Genomic DNA, 19,297 nt, shown 5'->3' with positions numbered 1-19,297 from the left:
TTCCAGACGAGAATACCTGATTTATCCTTGTGTGATGGCCGATATGAGGTGATGGATGGTTGGAGCAGTGCCAAGGTGGTTCAAGAACAATTCCTGGAGAGGATCTCAGAACAAACACGGAATCATGAAGCCTAAAATCCTCTATTCATGTAATGTTAACTATGACTTTCTCTCCTCTCACTGGTTTCAGCGCAGCCCTGAAGCCCACGGGTGTCATAGTGCTGTGACAGAAACAGTACGACTTTTAACACATTTTAACACATGGCTGAAATATGTAAATTTAAACAATACAATTATTTAATTATTGTTGAATTATCCCTGAGACTCTTGTGGTTCTATGAACAATGAGGTTTATGAATTTTCAGTAGGGAAATTGGTCACAGCTCATTAATGCATTAATTCATTCTCAGCCAGCCCTTTTCATTTTATTAACTCTCGTCACCCCCCCACCCCCTAGCCCTCCCACCTGCCCTGCGGTAACCCCAGCCTCGCCAACCTTTCAGCCACATGACTCCTCCCCCACTGTCCTGCTCACCTGTCCCCAATTCCCTCATCAATTCCAACTGAATATACTGTAAACCGGCCCATTTCCACTTATTCTCTGCCAGATTGTCTCTTATGCTTTCCATGCTGTAGCGAGCTTGCCTTGCTTTTCTGTTAAGGTCTGTTTTTGCTTGTTTCTTGTGTTCGGCTTGGTCTTCTTCTTCCAGCCCGTTGCTGACCACTGCCCTGTACACTTACCTCACCTGTTGCTCTTGTGTGCCCAGCCTGAATAACAAAAAAGTACCTACAAATTCACCTCTGCAACCAAAACATGAGCTGCACATCTACTTATGTGCTGGAGACGGTTACACACTTGCCACTCCTTCTAATTATTGCACATAAAACCAGACACATTATGCACAGCATGTGCACACATACACTCACCCACTTTGAAACCGTGCCAGGAGCAGACGCTGAATGTGAGATCAATACAATATGATCCTATCTGCTCCCTTTGATATCCACAGACACAACCCTCTAAACCCTTGAGCTGAATTTGAGAGAAATTGCTCCAAGCCTTTGAAGCTTCTGTTTGAGGTCTTGGGAAGTTTGCGCTCTTAATTTGAGCCATTTAGGCACAACCGCTGAAATGGATAGATCGCAGTAAAACATTAGAGGCTCAATTGAAACTCTTATTTCCCTTTGCAGCTGCAGCTGCTGCTATCATCAGAAGGCAAGAGAAAGAATAGAGGAAGTCAGATGAAGGAAACGTGCAATTAAGGATTGTGCTGCTCCTGAAGAAAAGCAGGAAAGAAAAAAGAGAAAAGTTATATCATTCGACAGGCTGCTGGAAAACTGACTAAATGTGTAATTCACTTGGCCAAACATGATTCTCAATCTAACAGAAGCATTATTTAATTTTATTTGCTTCGATGCATTTGAACATTGGTATTGTATGTTTCCTCTGTTTAATTTGAGCATTAAGGACACACAGTGCTGTGTCTTCTGGATACATACAGTACACCTCTGTGATATCTGATTTTCTGTCTTTGCTACAGCGTTCCCTTCACAGGTGTATGACGAGACATTTGTTGTTGCATGCAAACCCTCAAACTGTTATGTTTTTTTTTTTTTTAATTTGACAAGCAGTCAATCTGTTCCTTTCACCCAGCAGCTGTGAGCATGTGTCTCCCTCTGAGTGGGGGTTCCTACTGTCGTTGTTTTGTTTTGTTTTTGGCAGGGGGGTTGAGCCATTTTATCAATGGTGCATTGCAGCATCTGGGGAGGGGGGGGGGGGGGTTGCAGTATTTATGTGAATGGATTACCGGGGCTCAATGTGTGCTGGGCTGTCTGAGCACCACACATACACACACACACACACACACACAGGCATGCCGACAGGCTGACAATTAAGTCTGTATACTCAAAAGCCTGTGCCACTTATTGGGAGACCGAGAGAGACTGTAAAGCAGGTGCCCAGAGTGAGGAGAAGGGATTAAACAGAAAGTAGAAGTTCATGGTGATGGAGCTGTGAGAAACTTCCCATTCCAGGGCACGGTGCACTGAGTGCCCCTGGATGTAAGAGCCTCACTGAGAGGAGAGTGATAAATAACACTAGCTCCTTGTATATAATTCAGTCCATCAGTGTAGAGCAGCTTGTCAGTCAGCTCAGTCTATAAGTGACTCTCAAGTGTTTTCTTCACACACACACACACACACACACACACACAAAAAACAAGCAAGGGAAGCTTCAAGGATCTGGTCACCCTTTGTGTGTTGAAGTTGAAGTCTCATCATAAGGGGCGAGACAGTAAGGGTGCATTATGCTCCCCATGTTAATGAATCCCTGCATGAAATGCTGCATTAACAGTCTAGTGCAAACATCCATTACGTCTGAGTTCAGTCACATCGAATAACAGACACTGGCTGACAGGAGGCCTCCTTCTCAGACACTTCTAGGGCATTAAGTGCCATGTTTCAGAGCTTTTAGAAACATCCAAAACTTGGAATCACAATTATTACTTGGATGTTGACATAAGCAGTACTTTAAAGTCTGAAACCAATCATTATGTTCACCCCCATGAGGACATATTAGTGTTTAGCCAGACTTGTTGTGGATATCAAGGCTCAGCTGTACTTTTGCCAAGACCGGTTTTGACTTTGTACAGTAGCAGGGAGAACTTGGCTCGACCAATAACATTCATGGCAGCTTTTCTTCAAATTCCTTGTTCCATTAAATAAAAAGAAATACAATTGTCCCACCACCACTAGTGTTTAATACCTGGATCTCAGAAACCTTACTGAAATGTAGCCAATATAAATGTTATGTTCACTTGTGATTTTTCTGCTATGACATTTTAAAATGCCGTCTGTGAAAGGTTTACTCACCACTGTGATTCTTGGTTTTACCAGGTCACAAGATCCATGTTGTCACAAGAATAAAGAGGGCTCAGGATGCAAGAGTCCAGATCAGAGATCAGAGGGAGGGTGTTTGGGGGAGGCAGTCAGGTCAGGAAAACAAATCCCCAAGGATGAGGCTACACCCTATAAGTCAGGTAGAAAACTGGTCAACACATTAAGCCTTAGGGATGGAGTCAATACTCACAGTATGGGGACACACAGTGGCAGCAAGTGTACAGTAAACCTGAAACAAGAGGAAAGGTAAGACACAGCGAAATAAAACAGGAAGAGATAAATGTGAAGAAATTGGGAAACTAAATTTCAGGATGTGACTTGACACAGGTGACAGCCGCCTCCACAGGACCTAGGTCCAGGTTGACTCTACTCTCCCTCCCCAAAGTGAACAGTCCATAAATACGTAAGAAGTAATGTTGTGTTCAGGAACTCTTCATCAGCATCATCCGTCCAGGTTTAGTATCAGTTAAACAGCCAAACTGTTCAGTCAGAACTAGTCAGATCCTTGAATCCTTAAAGTCTGTCTTCTCTCCCCCCTCACATCCCTTCTCTCTCTGTGGCGGTGAACTCTGAACTCACATTTCCCTCATACGGTTGAGATCTTTGTTGGGTTAAATACTTGCTTCACCACGTCCCCTACACAGCCCATGTCTTAATGCTATAACACAACATGTGCCTGTGTCTGTAGAAGGCAGGTGCAGACTAACTGAATGACGGCCAGGTTGCCTTTCCTCCAAAGCAATTAACCGTTCTCCCAGGCTAGCTGATTGAGGCAGCCATGCATGGCCTGTCGTAGCCACTATTCCCCTCCAGTAAAGACAGAGGCGAACGTTCATTTATAACCTCCCACCACCACCACATTCACACTCCACTCCATACACCATCCACGGCCTCTGATTGATAAAAATCCATGCAATATCTATATGCTCCATATGAAGCAACCAAGGAGCTCATTATACACAAAAAAGAAATCATTTCTTCCTGCATTTGATAACACATGCTGCAAATACAACACAACCAAAATCACAAAGGTGTTGCATGGATTAGATGACAATGGATGTTATGGACATGATGGACCAGGCTTGGACACATTTGTGTGTTATATTTCATCTAACTAAATACATATAATGTATGCACATTCATGTTGTCAAACTTCACACATGACAAAACCAGGTCCTTCACTTTTTGGAAACACCTTCACAGTCATGTTTCTTGCAGCTCTTTTGTGTGTTTGCCTGCATTGTGAGTATCTTAAGAGCATTTGTGTATTCGGTTGTGAGTATTTGCAGCACAAGCGTTGCCAAATTGATGAAATCTGTCCATTTGCATGTTTTCTTAATTAGCTTAGCATAAAGGCAGAAAGCAGGGGAAGAGGGTATGGGGTGCGGGGTGACAGCAGGTTTAACTCTATGTTAATTATGAGCTTTTATCAGAGATTGTTTCTCTCTCTCTCTCTTTTTTCAATCTCAGCTAAAAGAATCAAAATTGAATTGAATGGCTGTTTGATTGAATCAATACTCCCCTACATCAAAACAACTTCCAGCCGCACAGTATGGATTAACAATGATGAGAATGATGGAAAAATGCTCTGCTCATTACAACCCCTTCAACCTGGCATCTGTTACCAGATGTGAACATAAAGGAATCAATCAATGATGCCGCTGCCTCTACATGATGTGATTTATACTGAAGTGAGCATGTGGTGAACGCTACGAGGGTCCTGTTGTAGATGAAGGAGGGCACAAGTGTGATAGTGCTTGTTAAAAATCACATTGATGCTGTCAGCCATTAAGGCACCCCAGTACCAAACTACCTCTTTAAGCCAATTAAACGTCCCTGGTTTCTCCCGTGTGTGCGTGTGAGTGTGTTTGTTTTTGTACGCCGTTGCCTTTCTTTGTTTTTCATCTCTCTCTCTCTGAAGTGCTGGAGATTTATTAAGGACAGGACAAGACCAGTGATGACAGTTCCTTTCATGTCCCATGTACAATAAGCCTGCTGTGTCTCTCTCGTCTCCCTGCAACTCTGTCTCCTTGTACTGCCTATTAGTGTCAAGGTTCAATGTCTGCACTGTCAGCTCTCTATGTTTATGTTTTATTGCTATCTTTTTTCACTCTCCATCTGCATCTCCCCTTGACTTTTCACTGTATCTGTGAATGCTTTATCTATTTATTTATTTATTTTCTTCCTATTCGTGCTACTTTCTCATGGGCCTGCTCCATATTCTGTCTCCTTTAAATGAAGGCCCTTCTGCCCTCCACCGCCAGGTCACGGTTACTGTTCATGTGGACGCTGCATCTGCGAGGAGGGCTGGTTCGGGAAGTTGTGCCAGTTCCCCAGGACTTGTGACCTGAACGATGCCCAGAGCAAGGAGCTTTGTGAGACGTCAGATGGAGTCATGTGCAGTGGAAAAGGTGAACTCCTTTTTATAACAAATATTTCTTTTTATCAAATGCTGCTGTAGAAATGTTTTCATAAAAGTTAGTATGTAGGTATACAGTAGGTACATATACAGTACATACTGTACATTTCAAAGAACACAAATGGGAATATGTGATGCAGTTATCCAGAATTTAACTCAACACAGTCCCAACACAACTCTTCTTTACTGGGAAATGGGACAATATGTCTTGGATAAAGTATGAAAGTATAGTGACCTCATAATAACTTGCCATTATCCTAGCCTTCCCACAGCAATTATGACAATGTTTCATACAAATGGTTGATATTTTATATGATTCTGAAGAAGCAGAGATGAAACCTAAATCCAGTCTGAAAGGTGGAGGCAGACAATCATGAGGCAGTAACTATAGTGATGATGTCCTTTATCGGAAGCATCGTCACAAGATGTCTTCCCCCTGAAGATGACAGAGCTCACATATTTTCTGGAAACCTTCCCCTCTTGGCTTAAATAATCTCTATCACCATCCTATTGAGTTTTGCATCACTACCTCTGACTCTCAGATTTCAGATTATTGCTCAAAACTACTTTACCTTTAATCTACACAAAGATATCACTCATTCAGAACTGTCATTTGATCTGTGCAAAAACTAAAACACTACTTGAGAAAACTAAGAAAAAACATGTTACTTTTATCATTATCAAATGAATGATACATTTGAGACTAATCTCATATTCACAAATTTACTTACAAGCTCGAGTTTTGGACTTTATCTTCCTCTCACTGTCTCTGATATACTCTTATAGTTTCTACAATTTCCTGCCGCCATAGTTCACAGTACCAGGCAATTAGACTGATCTGCTTTCAAACAGATCTTACCAGATTAAAATCAAATATCCACTCTGAACCCAACTGTTTTGCTCTGTTGCAGGTTAGAGCCTGTTTTTCTTTAAGATTTAAATAATAATCTTCCTCTGTGTTGTCGTCTTTCACCCAGACACATTTTAACAAAACACTGATGTATTATACATGAACAAAATATTCACAACACAATTTCCACAGCTAGCACTGTATTTCATCAGAACGAATCATGTGTGATATTCCAGTAATCCACTACATAGACAGGGGTAGGCCTCAGGAGGGCTGGTACTATCATTAAAGAACACATTAGTTGACTGACAGCGGACTAATCATTGTTCATGTCATGTATCATACAGAAAGGCCAAATGTGAACTGGTTTCAGCCTCTGAAAAGATATGCTTCTTTTATCTGTTTGTTATAACTGTGAACGGCAACACTTTATAATAGCAACTGTACAAACTATAATGTATAACAATAAACATAGATATAAATGTAAATGTATTAATAAGATCATCAACAATAAAACATCTTCAAGAATGTTACTCTGACTAACCATTAGTGCATGTCTTCATCGTTGTACATACAAGTGCAGCAGAAATGTTTAATAGTTTGTTAATCATTTGCACAGCACACCTACAGTATAAGTAACCTCATGAACCACAGACACCTCCAAAATTATTGATATCATGCTTGATTTGTAAATGTTCATATATAAAAGATCCAGTGTGTAATAATTGGCAAGGTTTATTGGCATAATCTGAATATACTACCCATGAATATATTTGTATAGGTGTATAATCGCTATAAAATAAAATTTGTTTGGTTTTCGTATAGCAAGGGTCTTACTTTAGAAAGTGCTGACATCTTGCACCGCAGCCATGTTTGTATGGCAGCTTGGCGGAAGATCCAGCCAGTTTCGCAAGTTTCACGCTCATCAATAAACCAACGACGAAGAAGGCGATCTAGAATCTGAACGCTAGATATCACGGTTTCCCCCCATTTTACACACTGGACCTTTAAGTATGAAAACACAATAATTAAAAACATTATAGATGCTTTTAGATTATGAATTAAGTATTTGCCTTATGCTTATTAGTGTGTAGTTATATTAGTTATTATTATTATTATTATTATTATTAGTTGTTACCCTGTTAACTCTAAATCCTTTGGTGTGGTTTTGTTGTCCCAACAATACTAACAATATTAAGTTGTCATCTTCCAACATTTTATAGATGACACAGTTGATCAATGAATTAAAAAGAAAACTTACAATATTTCATGATTGTTGCAGCTCCATGCAGTTACTCATTTACTATGTGCATATGTTGTAGAGAAGTTCTCCATTCTGTCACTGTTATATACTGTTTCACTGTATTGCATTTATCATACGCCAAAATATTTTGTATCGCGCAGCCGTGGATCCTCTGCAGAGCTGAGCAGTGTGTGAAAATGAGCATGTCCATTCTCCTTGCTCCACTATATTCATACAGCAAACCAATCTCCCCTCAGCCACTCCCCTCATCTCACCTCTGTCTTATCTCTTTTACTGGCCCTCCTGCTCCACTCCTCAGTCTGTCTCTTGCTGTCTGCCTCCACCTCTCATCGAGGGTTCCCGCAACCTGCTGTATGTTGATAGAAATTGAGGAGATTGAAAACATAGTTGCTGGACCTCAGGGTGTAAGCTCTGGATATTTCTTTTTTTAAATGAAGGAAACAGCAGTTGGTTTGTTTCCCTCCACCAATCCTTAATACCTTATTATCCTGCTGCTGCCCTTGAGAGAGAGAGGAACAGACACTGATGGCGAAGAGGAAGTTTTAAGTGTGGGTGGATTGGTTTCCTGGTGACAAACGAATATTAGTGGCTGTTTCCCCGGGGAAGGTCTCATATCCACTCTGCCCAACACTATTAATCTTCTGTGTAAGAGAAAGAACATACAGGAAATAACACAAACAGCATTTGTTGAAAAAACACAAGCAGCGAGGCGATGGTGTAAAACTGAAATACAAAATATGCACTGTCAGAATATTGTTCAGCTTAGGTGAAAAATGTGATGTTAATTAACAGCCCTGTGAGTGTGTGTGTGTGTGTGTGTGTGTGTGTCTCTGCTGCAGGTTCCTGTCACTGTGGCCAGTGTATTTGTTCTCCCCAAGACTGGTGGGTGTCCGGAGAGTACTGCGAGTGTGACGACCGAGAGTGTGACAAACATGACGGCCTCATCTGCACAGGTAGTGTAGGCAACAAACACACACACACACACACACACACACACACACACACACACACACACACCTTCAGGATCCGAAATGTTGGATCCAATCCAAAATGGACCTGAGGAAAACCTGCCAAAATCTGAAGTGCTATCCAAACAGATCCTTGAAAATGTGTTTAGGGGCTAGAATTAATGAAGGGCTATCAAACTACCCAGCAGTGTTATGAAGCAGCTGAAATGATCCCAACACCAACCAACTACAACCTTAAAGGAGCGTTTTGTAAACTTTGATTTTGCTATATTGCTAATGTTAGCTTTAGCTGTTTTTTATTCTGGGAGCGTCTCTGAACTGCTGCGAAGAAGTAGGCCTACACATGTTCACACTGCTCCATCTCTGCAACGTAGCTGCTACTTCCTACTCAACCTTAGAAGTATACAGAGTTTGCAGGTTACTGAGATGTTGGATTTCTTTTCATTTTAGTTTAATTTCTCATTAGTTTTTTCAAAAACATGTCCTGCAGCCACCACACTCACACGATGCACCCACTGTGTTCCTTGACTTACTTACCAGTGTAGAGGAAATGTTGAAAGTTCAGCATCAAACTTCAGTCCACTAATCAAGATCTCGTCACTTTCTATTCCAGGAGACATGTTATAACTTCTGGTCTTGTAAAGGCCACAATGGCTGAAGCTCTTGCCAAGCGACAGTCAGCACCACTTCATTTCCAGCAAAAACCCACATTCAGCAGAAGGGAAAACTTAGAAATCACCCTTTTTAGATATCAATTAGATGTTTATGTATCAGTATTATGATCTAATATGATAAAACACCAACACAAGACATTTTACATTTTATTGCCAATTTCTCTTTTATGTAACTCAAATATGAAGCTGAGACTTTTGGCAGCCTACAGTATAGTGTTTTAAAACTTTTACATAATTAATGACTCCTACTTCTTCCACCTTTGTTGAAAACCTGACAGTTTCAATGCCATACAATGTCTTTATGGCAAGTTAGTTGTACAGTAGTAGATATTCACACTTGCATGACACCGATGTCAGTTAAACAAATCCCCATTCAACCCCAGTTAGACTGTGTATAATATGGTGAATGTCTGTTTTCGGTCTAGGGTTCCGGGGTTTCTGTAAGCTCAATGTCTCAAACACACACACACAGCCAATCTTGTACCAAACCCACTAATGTGACGTCTGCATTGTGCGTCAGAAAACAGATTGAGACAAACTACACACTTCCTGTCTCTCCTCTATATAGCTGTTTATCCACAGGAGCTGTCTTCTCCCCACTGATAATGGAAATCTCAGTACATGTTTATAATTATTTTTGCTCCGGGGCCTGTCAAAATCTGGACAGCTGTTCAAAAGTGTTTCTCATCATGACTTCATGACTCCAAATGTCAACCTTAATGTCATTCAAGTGCGCATCAGTGGCTCCAGATGCAGACGAACGTTGCTTAAAAACTGCGTAACACTGGGAGAAAGCAAAGCAAATGTATGGCAATGTCTGTTAAATGTTCTTGATTACCATATTACTAACTGGAGTGTGTACAGTATGCAAATTACCATATGCAGAACAATGTTTTACATGAAAAGACAATTACTGAAAGAAGATGTTGAATATGCACATCAAAGACACATCCTCTCTTCTCTAGGTAGCTATGATACAATCTCTTTTTTTCCGTGCTAATGATGCAAAAATTTGTTTAGCAAGTTTGCCAATAAATAACTCTGCATCCAGAAATGTCATGGCCCCTTCAAATCTGTAGATTCTCATTACACTTACTTGCTTGCTGGTTAATTTTATCCACTGAATATAATCATTTCAGCAGCTATTTCAGATGAGACAAAAAAAGGGGGTTTATACAGTCGTCTGCAACACAGGTGAAAGTGCAAAAACAAATAAATTACATTTTGTCACCGTGCAACATTGTGTTTATCAGGGTTATGTTCACCAGTCCCTAGAAATCGCTCTCATGGTTTCAGTTTTCCTTTTCCATCACAACTATTACACTCGCCTAAAAAGGTTCAGGAATGCAATTACAAAACACAATGTTGGTTTGACTTCATTCCCAATGAAACCGAGCTCTGATTCTCAAAATGCAGAAAGGCTACAGGCTGGACTTAAACCCAGGCCGCTGGGACAAGGGCTAAACCCACAAGCTCCACCGGATCTTGAACTACTGGGCGGCCATGAGACAGAATAAATTTCTTGTTTTGACTCACAGAGTACAGCCTCCATCTAGGGTCCACATTAGTTTGACCTCATTTTACTTCCAACTCCAGATTATACCAGACTTTATTCCTTTAGTAATAATGATACTCGTAATGAAAGTAGCTCAGTGTACTGAACGTACTCCTCTGGGTGCTTTGCTGGCCCGTGGTGGAAATATCATCACTCAGTCAGTCAGTCAGGGACATTTGTGATTATACGGCTGCGTCTGCTCAGCCAAAAAGATCTGTCTCTCCTAACTTTATCTCTAAGTGACCATTTTCAAATTAAAACAGATGAAATCACAGCTCAGTCTTTGTCTTTGATTTATGAGTTTGGTGATTTTGTCAAACAGCGTTGGAGTAATAATATCAGGATTTGAACATGTCTGGTCCAACCACATACTCTGCTTTGACCTACAGTAGTCTTCTTTAGCTAGTTGTTGGACTATAATGGACTATAATGAAGTCAGTTGTGATTATAGGGCTGTTTCCCCTGTTGCTGTCTAAAAAAATAAAATAAATAAAGATCTTGCAGCTGGTGACCTGTTACAGTAGTTCACTATGATTAACACAGAACTATTATAGTGCAGTAAATGCTCTCTAAAGGACAACATATTTATGATTGAAAATAGTCCCCAACTCATCTCACAAAGATTATGTGTTCAATAGGAACCAATGGAGCTTGTGACGAAACACACCAGACAGGATAGAGAAGTGGAGAAATACTGAGAGACAGAGCGGAACACTGTTGGTTTTGGTCTTCTCCTGGGATTTATCCACAATAAGAGAGAATATGGACTAAGGCCAGCCTTATTGTGTAAAGAGAGGAAGGTCTGTCTCATCTCAGCTCTGGATTCAAAGGATCAACAGCGTAATCATGAGTTGACTCATCCTCATTCTCCTTTCCTATTTCACTCTTCCGTGATATTTTTTCACCTACTTACCCATTTCTGTCGCCTTTTTTCGCCACCTCACTTTCACCGTTTGATCCTCGTCTTCATCCATCACTCCGCCCTCGTCTCCCACAGAGATGTTTTGTGGCTGCTATGTCTGTTCAGTTGTGTGGCAGGAGGCCAGCAGGAGTCCTCCTCCTAACCCCTAGCACCTCTGACAGCTCAGGGAACCATCATAAAGCTTGAGGGCCTGAGGTTATAACAGACAGGTACCATGAGTAGGATGTTGTACTACTCCAAGTGCTGTCATATGGACATAAATATATCATTATTCAGGAATATAGTGAATCAGCTCATCCCATTGTGCTCAAAACCACTTTCACTATTAGTTCAACAAAAATATGTCATTTTTCCAACCTGAGGACACAGTGATATTTGTCCCTTTGTCACTAAGAAGGAAGGAGAAAAGTCAGGAAGGAAGGAAGGAAGGAAGGAAGGAAGGAAGGAAGGAAGGAAGGAATGCTGATGGCAGAAGGAAAGGCAGGAAGGAAGAAAGAAAGGAGGGAATAAAGGCAGGTAGGTAGGAAGAAAGACGAACAAGAAGGATGAAAGGAAGGAATGCAGGAAGAAAGGAGGGCGGATAGGCAGGGATGAAGGAAGGAAGGTAAACAGGAAGGAAGGCAGATAGGCAGGAAGGAACGACGGAAGGAAGACGGATATGAGGGAAGGAAGGCACGCAGACAGGAAGAAAGAAAGATAAGCAAGAAGGACAAAAGGAAGGAATGGAGGAAGGAAGGAGGGAAGGGAGGAAGGAAGGAGGAGGAATACAGGTATAGGAAGGAATGCAGCTGGGCAGGAAAGAAGCAATTCAGGAAGGAAGGCACACAGGCAGGAGGGAAGGTCACACTTCTCACTCCGAGCTTTGTCCAACTGTGGAGAATATGAAAAGCATGAAGGTTTTTCACTCTTAATTAAAGCAGTTTTCTCCTCGACTGTGTGGGCGAAAGCTGCAGAGCCACAAACTGTCCTGAGCGGTGCAGCCGCCTCAATCCCCCAGCAGAGAGCTGCACCCAGGGAAGCAGGGTGTGAAAAGAGGAACCTTGTTAAAGGTCAGGCATGATGGCACAGCTCTTTTAATTCACAGCTTTTCTTCTCACATCTCCTCACAGGGAATGGGTTGTGCAATTGCGGCAACTGTGAGTGCTGGGACGGCTGGACAGGGAACGCTTGTGAAATCTGGGTGGGAGCTGAGTACTGAGGAGAACAGGACACTGGGGTTAGAGACAAGAGGCCTGGCTGCCCGGAGCGACCAGGAGCACCGCTGGCCGTCAACGACCAGGCCGGTAAAACATCACGGCCTGGAAAACCACAGGAGGAGGGAGAAGACATGCATAAACACGGATGTAACTCTGCGTATCACTAACAGCATTCATTCTTTTAATGTACTGGTTACAAATGATCCTTATTAAAACTGGATTTTGTAGGTGAAAAGAAACAACCATATTTTTCTGTTTAAGACATATTATTATAATGTAAACATTTTAAGTTTCCAAAACCAGCTTTATGTATGATTTTTTTTTTTTTTTTTTAATAATGTAGGAACGCTTACATATTCCAGGCGGCTGCTGCAGGTACATGACAAATCGAAACATTGGACAAAGACGAATATGTTCTTTTAGTGAGATGACATTTTTGGAGTATGTGTGATACTGCGGGGGATAATGTAGGTCTGTTTTTGAAGTGTGCTGCTCCCAGACTGGGCTGAAAGATCAACTCAAAAGCTCGAAGCAGAGGTTACTGTTTGAGGTTTTTATTTCTTTTTAATAATAAAACATTAAATGTGCCGCATGACACAACATTTTGCATGGAAAACAATGCGAAGACCTTAATCATACATGGTTACAAATTTGTTATAACATGACATAACTCCAATGGGCATACTTGCAATGGTATATATATATTTTTGAAAATAAATCATTTTTAATAGTGCCTATTCTTCTCCACTGGGAAATCAAACCAAAACGATCTGCCATGAAACCCACGCTTGTACTGAAGGTACGTAATGGACATTTCTCACTCAACTCATACTAGTGACAAGGTTACATTCTAAGTGGAGGAAACAAAGAGAAGGGCATACATAGTTTAGTTGTGGCATGCTGGGTGTCCATGTCACTTCGAAAAGGTGGCAACAGCGGATGAGAGCTGCATTGACACAAGAGCTCAGTCACCACTTGAAAAGAGGACCGCTAAGAAGTCACAAAGAAAATTTAATGTAAATTCTACTTTGGCCTTTTTCATGCTTAAACTAGCCAACCCCTCTGTTTTTCTTTGTCCCATCAAAAAAAATGACAGGTGCAATAATATACTGCACACAATATTGCATTAAGTATGTTACTGACATTACAGTACACCTTTATATAAATATTTTATTCAATATGTTGTATATGTGTATACAACAAACACAAACTGTATAGTGTAGACAAACTCGTTGCATATATGTATGTAAAATTAGCGGTACATACCAACAGTTCTTGATAGACATAGCCTACTACATGCAGTTCATCAATGCCATCCTCTCCCCATGCAACAGATGGGACAACGTACAAAAGAAGAGGTTGAAAACTGAAGCCATAAAGAAACTAAGTTTGCTAGAATATTTTTAACACATTTGAAGAGAGAGAGAGAGGGAGATAGAGAGAGAGAAAGAGATAGAGTGGGTGGGGGGCAAAAGCAAAAAGTGATCAGAGGATTAGAAAGAACGATATCACACACGACCCGTATACGAGAGAAAATGAAGACGTGAAAGGAATAAAATAACTAAAAGGAGGTGTTACAGAGATCCAAACAGAGATGTACATTTACACACTGGTCATTTACAAAAATAAAGCCAGCCTCGGAGGAGCCAGTTAACTGGACTGCAGGGCCGGAGCAGCAGCCAGCCCAGCATGTAGAGTTTGTAATGAGTGGAGGATGATTGGCTGCAACGAGGACACAACACCATCCTCAAAGACAGCTACAATGGTTCCCAGCTCCTGTTGTGTGTGTGTTTGTTCGTGTGTGTGTGTGTGTTGTTTGTGTGCATGCGCGTCGATGGTACGCCATTGTTGTTATAACATTAACAGCTTTGTACAGACAAATATTTAAGTCTAACTAATGTGCTTTGATGTGCTGTCAGAAGAAATGGTCATGTGTAATCCCAATAAACTCCAAAACAAATTATATTTACCAAATCAACTTCTTAAATATAGTTGCAGGTTTTAGCAGCATACAACAGCAACAAATCTACTTAATATTCTAAACCTTATCTAACAAAAACTATTAGGAAAGAAATCGTCAAAAGCAAGACGTTAAAACATTAGAAATTGATTGATCGATCAGATAGAGCTTTGATAAACTGCTAACAGTCGTGATGAAGATGCAGAACAGAAAGTGCAGTGGACTACCTTCGGATAAGGTGTGAGTGTGCCATAGCCTACAAACATGCCCATTCAAACTCCCACACCGAGCGTCAGTGCTCTTCAGCTTGAACAGAGTGAAGAACCGTACCCATACCTTGCTCCTCGTAGAAAATACATGCACGTGATTAATTCAAGGTATACATACTTCTCCAAAATGACATCAGTCGAGACCTTTGTGGGTCTGAGCAGAGTTGATTCTGTCGGACAGAACAAATGCTATCACAGTGAAAGCTTGAATGAATTGAATCAGAGAGAGAATCAGATTAGTTTTCGTTAGTTTTTTTTGTTTTTTTTTCTTTTTTGTTTTTTATAACAGGTAAAGAGTTCAGTTCTTTCTTGGGATGAAAAAAGAGACTTTGGTCATTTCAGAATGAATACATCTGAGTGTGGTTTTTCTCCATGGATAATGCTACGTGTCCTCTACGTGGATGTATCGGGTGGGTGAGGCACCTTTGGCCCAGTGGGGACTGGGAACCTGTTTTTGCATGCCGGGAATCAAGGTCCAAACAGGCACGTGACAGGCCAAGATGATCAGTACTGGACTCTGCATGCTGAGCTAGGAGACAAATCCTCTCATAATAATAATTATAATAATATCTAGTCATTTAAAAAGTTATGATTTTTAATAGTCATTTTCCCTAAGTTTTATACAGTGAAAATGTTACAATATAAGCCATCTCTTGTATAACTGCTGCAAGAAGAGAGAACACAATATTAACCTTGACCATGCTTTAGTTTGCTGAACCAAATAGGGATGCAGCCAATATATAAATGTCGCCTACTGGTTTTCAGCCATGTTGTTTTCTGGCTTTTAAGTAGACGCTGCCGTTAAGATGGCTGCCAGTGCTGCAGTTATAGACCATCTGGGTCAAAGCCACAAGCCTTGCCTTATAGTCCAAAGAAGTCAGCGAGTGAGGGACAGAGGCCTACAAGGCCTAGAGATATTCCTAGAGCCCACGCTCTGAAATAAGATTAAAGAAAAATAGACTTCAGGTTTTCTATTTACCAGAGAAGGCGGACTGAACCGCTGGTGGGACTTAGATAGTGATATGTATACACCATTCCTTCCAGCGCTCTCCCACCCACACGGACATCTGTTTATAAATGTGTGTGTGTGTCTGTGTGTTTGTATGTGTGTAGGGAGCTCCTCGCATTGATTGCAGTGGCGGTAATTAGCACTTCATCAACTATGATTGCAGGAGCTATCTGCCAGCCTCCAGTGTGTTTTTTTTATTATATCAGCTGTAAAAAAAAAAGCAACATCTCTGATTTTCCCCATAAACTTCTGTGTGTGCGTGCGTGTAGGCAAGACGAAAATTTGGGTTGTGTTTTGTTTTCCTTTATTTGGTGTATATGTGTTTGGTTTTATGTCATGTCTGCGTGAATGTGTTTCTTAGAAAATCACACAACTCCCTTGCAAAATGTTTTTATCTTTTCTAGATTACTTGACAAAGAGAAAAGTGTGTGACTAGAGATAGAAAGAGAGGGAGGGGAACATACTCGTAAAAAATAGAGGACGACAGTCCAAATATTTACTCTATCTATACAGTCTCTATCCCAGAACATAGCTGGTGAACTGTGGTATAGAAAATAGATCTGAAGGTACACACACTCTGCTCCAACAGGGCATTATAGAGAAGGGGAGGGTTTCTCGGATGAACCGTCAGCAAGCAAAGAACCACGAGCGTGGCTTTGAAACACACGTTATTCACATGAACTCTCACAGTTTCAGAGGAGTCTAAAGGCATTCCATGATCAGAGGTCCTCTTCCCTCCCGTGCTGGAGAAACTCAGCCGCCTCACAATCCGTCCGCCCCGCGCTGAGACAGCTGGAGAAAAGGAGGACGAAGCGGGTGAACGAGGAGGAGGAGGAGCGAGAGAAGAAGGGAAGGAAGGTTTGCCTGGATCTGATCCACAGAAGAACAGAGGGTCTTGGAGTCAAGTCGAGGGGGGGAAAAAAAGCCCAGCCTCCGTCACGCTCCACGATTCCACCCCAACTACCCAAACCCCCCACCACCACCACCACCTCCACACACACACACACACACACACACACACTGGGCACTGGTCAGGTGTGGCTATGTGGCGGGCTTGTCGGGCTTGCTGACAGGTTTACCTCCATTCATCACCGCCGGCTCGCTTGTGCTTTTACTGGGAGGTACGGCCGCCTTGGGCAATGTCTCTCCAACATCATGCAACGATGGCTCTCTGTACATGGCAACTGGAGGGGCAGATGATGAGGAAAGAGAGTGAGAGAGGGAGAGAGGGGAGAAAACAGTGTTAGCAAGAACCTCTTTCCTGCACTTTACCTGTCCGACCCTATTCAAGCTGCATAGAGCTGCTGTTTCCTCTTTCAAAAAGTTTTATTCACATGAGAAGAATAAAACAACAACCTTCAAACCAGCACTGAAGACATAATGCATTTTACACAAAAAACAACTGATTCATCTTTTGTAGGATTCATGCTACAGTACGTCTTCATCAGCGCTGATTCTGAATCCAAGAACAGTCTCATTAAGTGTCTTGACAGGACACTTCAACTTGATTCCATGTTTAAATGTTGGGAGGCAATCATGAAGGTGGCTGATGAGAGTGATGGTGGCATCTGCTGGACTATCAACATTTCATTGTGCACTTAGTGAGCGGCGCCTGCATCCTACACTGTCTGCTTACAACAGCAAGACAGAGAACCAGCACATAAAAAACACAGGAACTGTGTCCAAAGATGAAGATTTCACAAGCAGTAGTTGTGCCATTACCAACTATGTAGCCACTATGTATGCTCATTATTTTTCTCTTTACTTAGTATACTATAAATGATCCCTCCACATTTTTATGTTTACTGGTGACAAACAGGAAGTGACGTAAAACATCATAAATAAGTGGCTAAGTCTGTCTGTGTAGATTTGATAATAATACTGATAATTTTAATAATAATAGCAACAGTGATAATGATCACAGTAATATTATATAATATGATATGATTCTAACTGTGAATAGTAGAATAGTAGTAATCATAGTGGTAATGTACGTACGTATGAATGTATAGAATACCATACATAGACATCATAATGATATTACACAATAATAAGGTGCTACTGTATCAATTTGGATGGTAATTATCAGAGTCATGTGGTTATGCCTCAACCTCAACTTGACAGAGGAGGCAGTGGAGAAGAGCTGATGATTGGGTCTCTTGAGTCTGAGGCGAAAACACAAGAGACTATGGATGAAGACTTTACATCTTCTTAAAGCCGTCTGGTCTCATCTAAAACACAGGCTGTTTGGTTTTGATCAGGTTTGATAAATCATGTTTTGTTGCCACCCCAGTACCGATGTGGGTGCACGGATTACAGAGGTAGACAGCTTTTCAAACCTTTTCACATAAAAAAAAGATCTGTATAAAAGATGAAAATATTAATATTTTCTTCCTGCAAACTTCAATTAAAAGACAAGAAACAACTTCCCCAGGCTGTTTTTGGCCTTCAACCCCAACACCTGCTGAAGACACAGATCTTTAAAAACAGATCACAGCATCTGGGCCGTGCAGCTTTTAGCAAATGTTACTAATACAGGAGCAACTCAAACGTTTGTTTGAAACTATTAACTACATATTATTAACACATGCTGGGGACACTAGTGAGTATTTATGAGAGCAGGACAGTGGACTCATTATAATAAAGGAACAAGCCACCCAGTGCAACACTTGATTATTTATGTGTCTGAATAAACTGAATCAGGACCAGACTACAGACATTTATTAGCATAATACTAAGATTTTTTTTTTTTTGTCTTTTCATTGGATTTGTTGACCATAAAATTGGATTAAAATGTTTTTTTGTTTTTTTTACCTCTTCTCATAAAATGATTGTGACAATCTGATTTATTCTTGATAGATAAAGTGTATATCTTCTCAAAACTTTATTGATCAATCTCTTAAATTAAACCACAATTTATAAGAGAAATGTGTCCAAAAAGAAAATTATTCCAACTTTATGGGCAACCATGCATTTCTACACATCAGCTTTAATAAATAAAATAAGCAATGATAAATCAAGATCTTATTTCACTTATTGAAAATGAAAAAACAAAAATGAGCTGTTGCTCATTAATCTCACTTTACATTTTTTAATTACGTACCTTCTAATGGCTTGGGCAGGAAGTGAGCAGCTGGTTTTGTTTTTTTCACTCGGTTCCCCTTCATGGCTTGACCCTCTTTACTGAGCCCTAGGAACCAAGCTCTCCCCGACTCCTGTTGTCTGTACAACATGGACGAGTAGATCACATAGTAGTTCTCGAACACCGACTCTTTAAACTTGCACTCTGCTGTAAAGAGTTCCTGCGAAGACA

The 19,297-nt window shown here is 41.0% G+C and overlaps 2 protein-coding genes across 3 annotated transcripts in view; one reads left to right on the top strand and one right to left on the bottom strand.

Annotated features, from left to right (window-relative positions):
* itgbl1 (integrin, beta-like 1) overlaps positions 1-12,970 on the top strand; it is a 39,524-nt gene extending 26,554 nt beyond the window's left edge. Inside the window, exons 9-11 of the mRNA XM_085764165.1 lie at positions 5,163-5,309; positions 8,271-8,384; positions 12,660-12,970. Of these exons, the coding sequence (XP_085620291.1) occupies positions 5,163-5,309; positions 8,271-8,384; positions 12,660-12,748 (350 nt within the window). The 3' untranslated portion in view covers positions 12,749-12,970. The remainder of the gene's footprint in view (positions 1-5,162; positions 5,310-8,270; positions 8,385-12,659) is intronic.
* Positions 12,971-13,284: 314 nt separating this feature from the next.
* fgf14 (fibroblast growth factor 14) overlaps positions 13,285-19,297 on the bottom strand; it is a 101,533-nt gene continuing 95,520 nt past the window's right edge. For both annotated transcript variants that reach the window (XM_085764169.1, XM_085764170.1), the window contains exons 4-5: positions 19,088-19,286; positions 13,285-17,168 (exon numbers count right to left, since the gene is read on the bottom strand). In XM_085764169.1, coding sequence (XP_085620295.1) covers positions 17,026-17,168; positions 19,088-19,286 — 342 coding nt within the window. In that variant the 3' untranslated portion in view covers positions 13,285-17,025. The remainder of the gene's footprint in view (positions 17,169-19,087; positions 19,287-19,297) is intronic.

This window comes from Trachurus japonicus, chromosome 21 (genome assembly GCF_045865225.1).
Source record: "Trachurus japonicus isolate A0001 chromosome 21, Traja_1.0".
Taxonomy (NCBI): domain Eukaryota; kingdom Metazoa; phylum Chordata; class Actinopteri; order Carangiformes; family Carangidae; genus Trachurus; species Trachurus japonicus.
The sequence above is the reverse complement of the archived record's forward strand: the minus strand, read 5'-3'. Positions and strand labels throughout refer to the sequence as shown.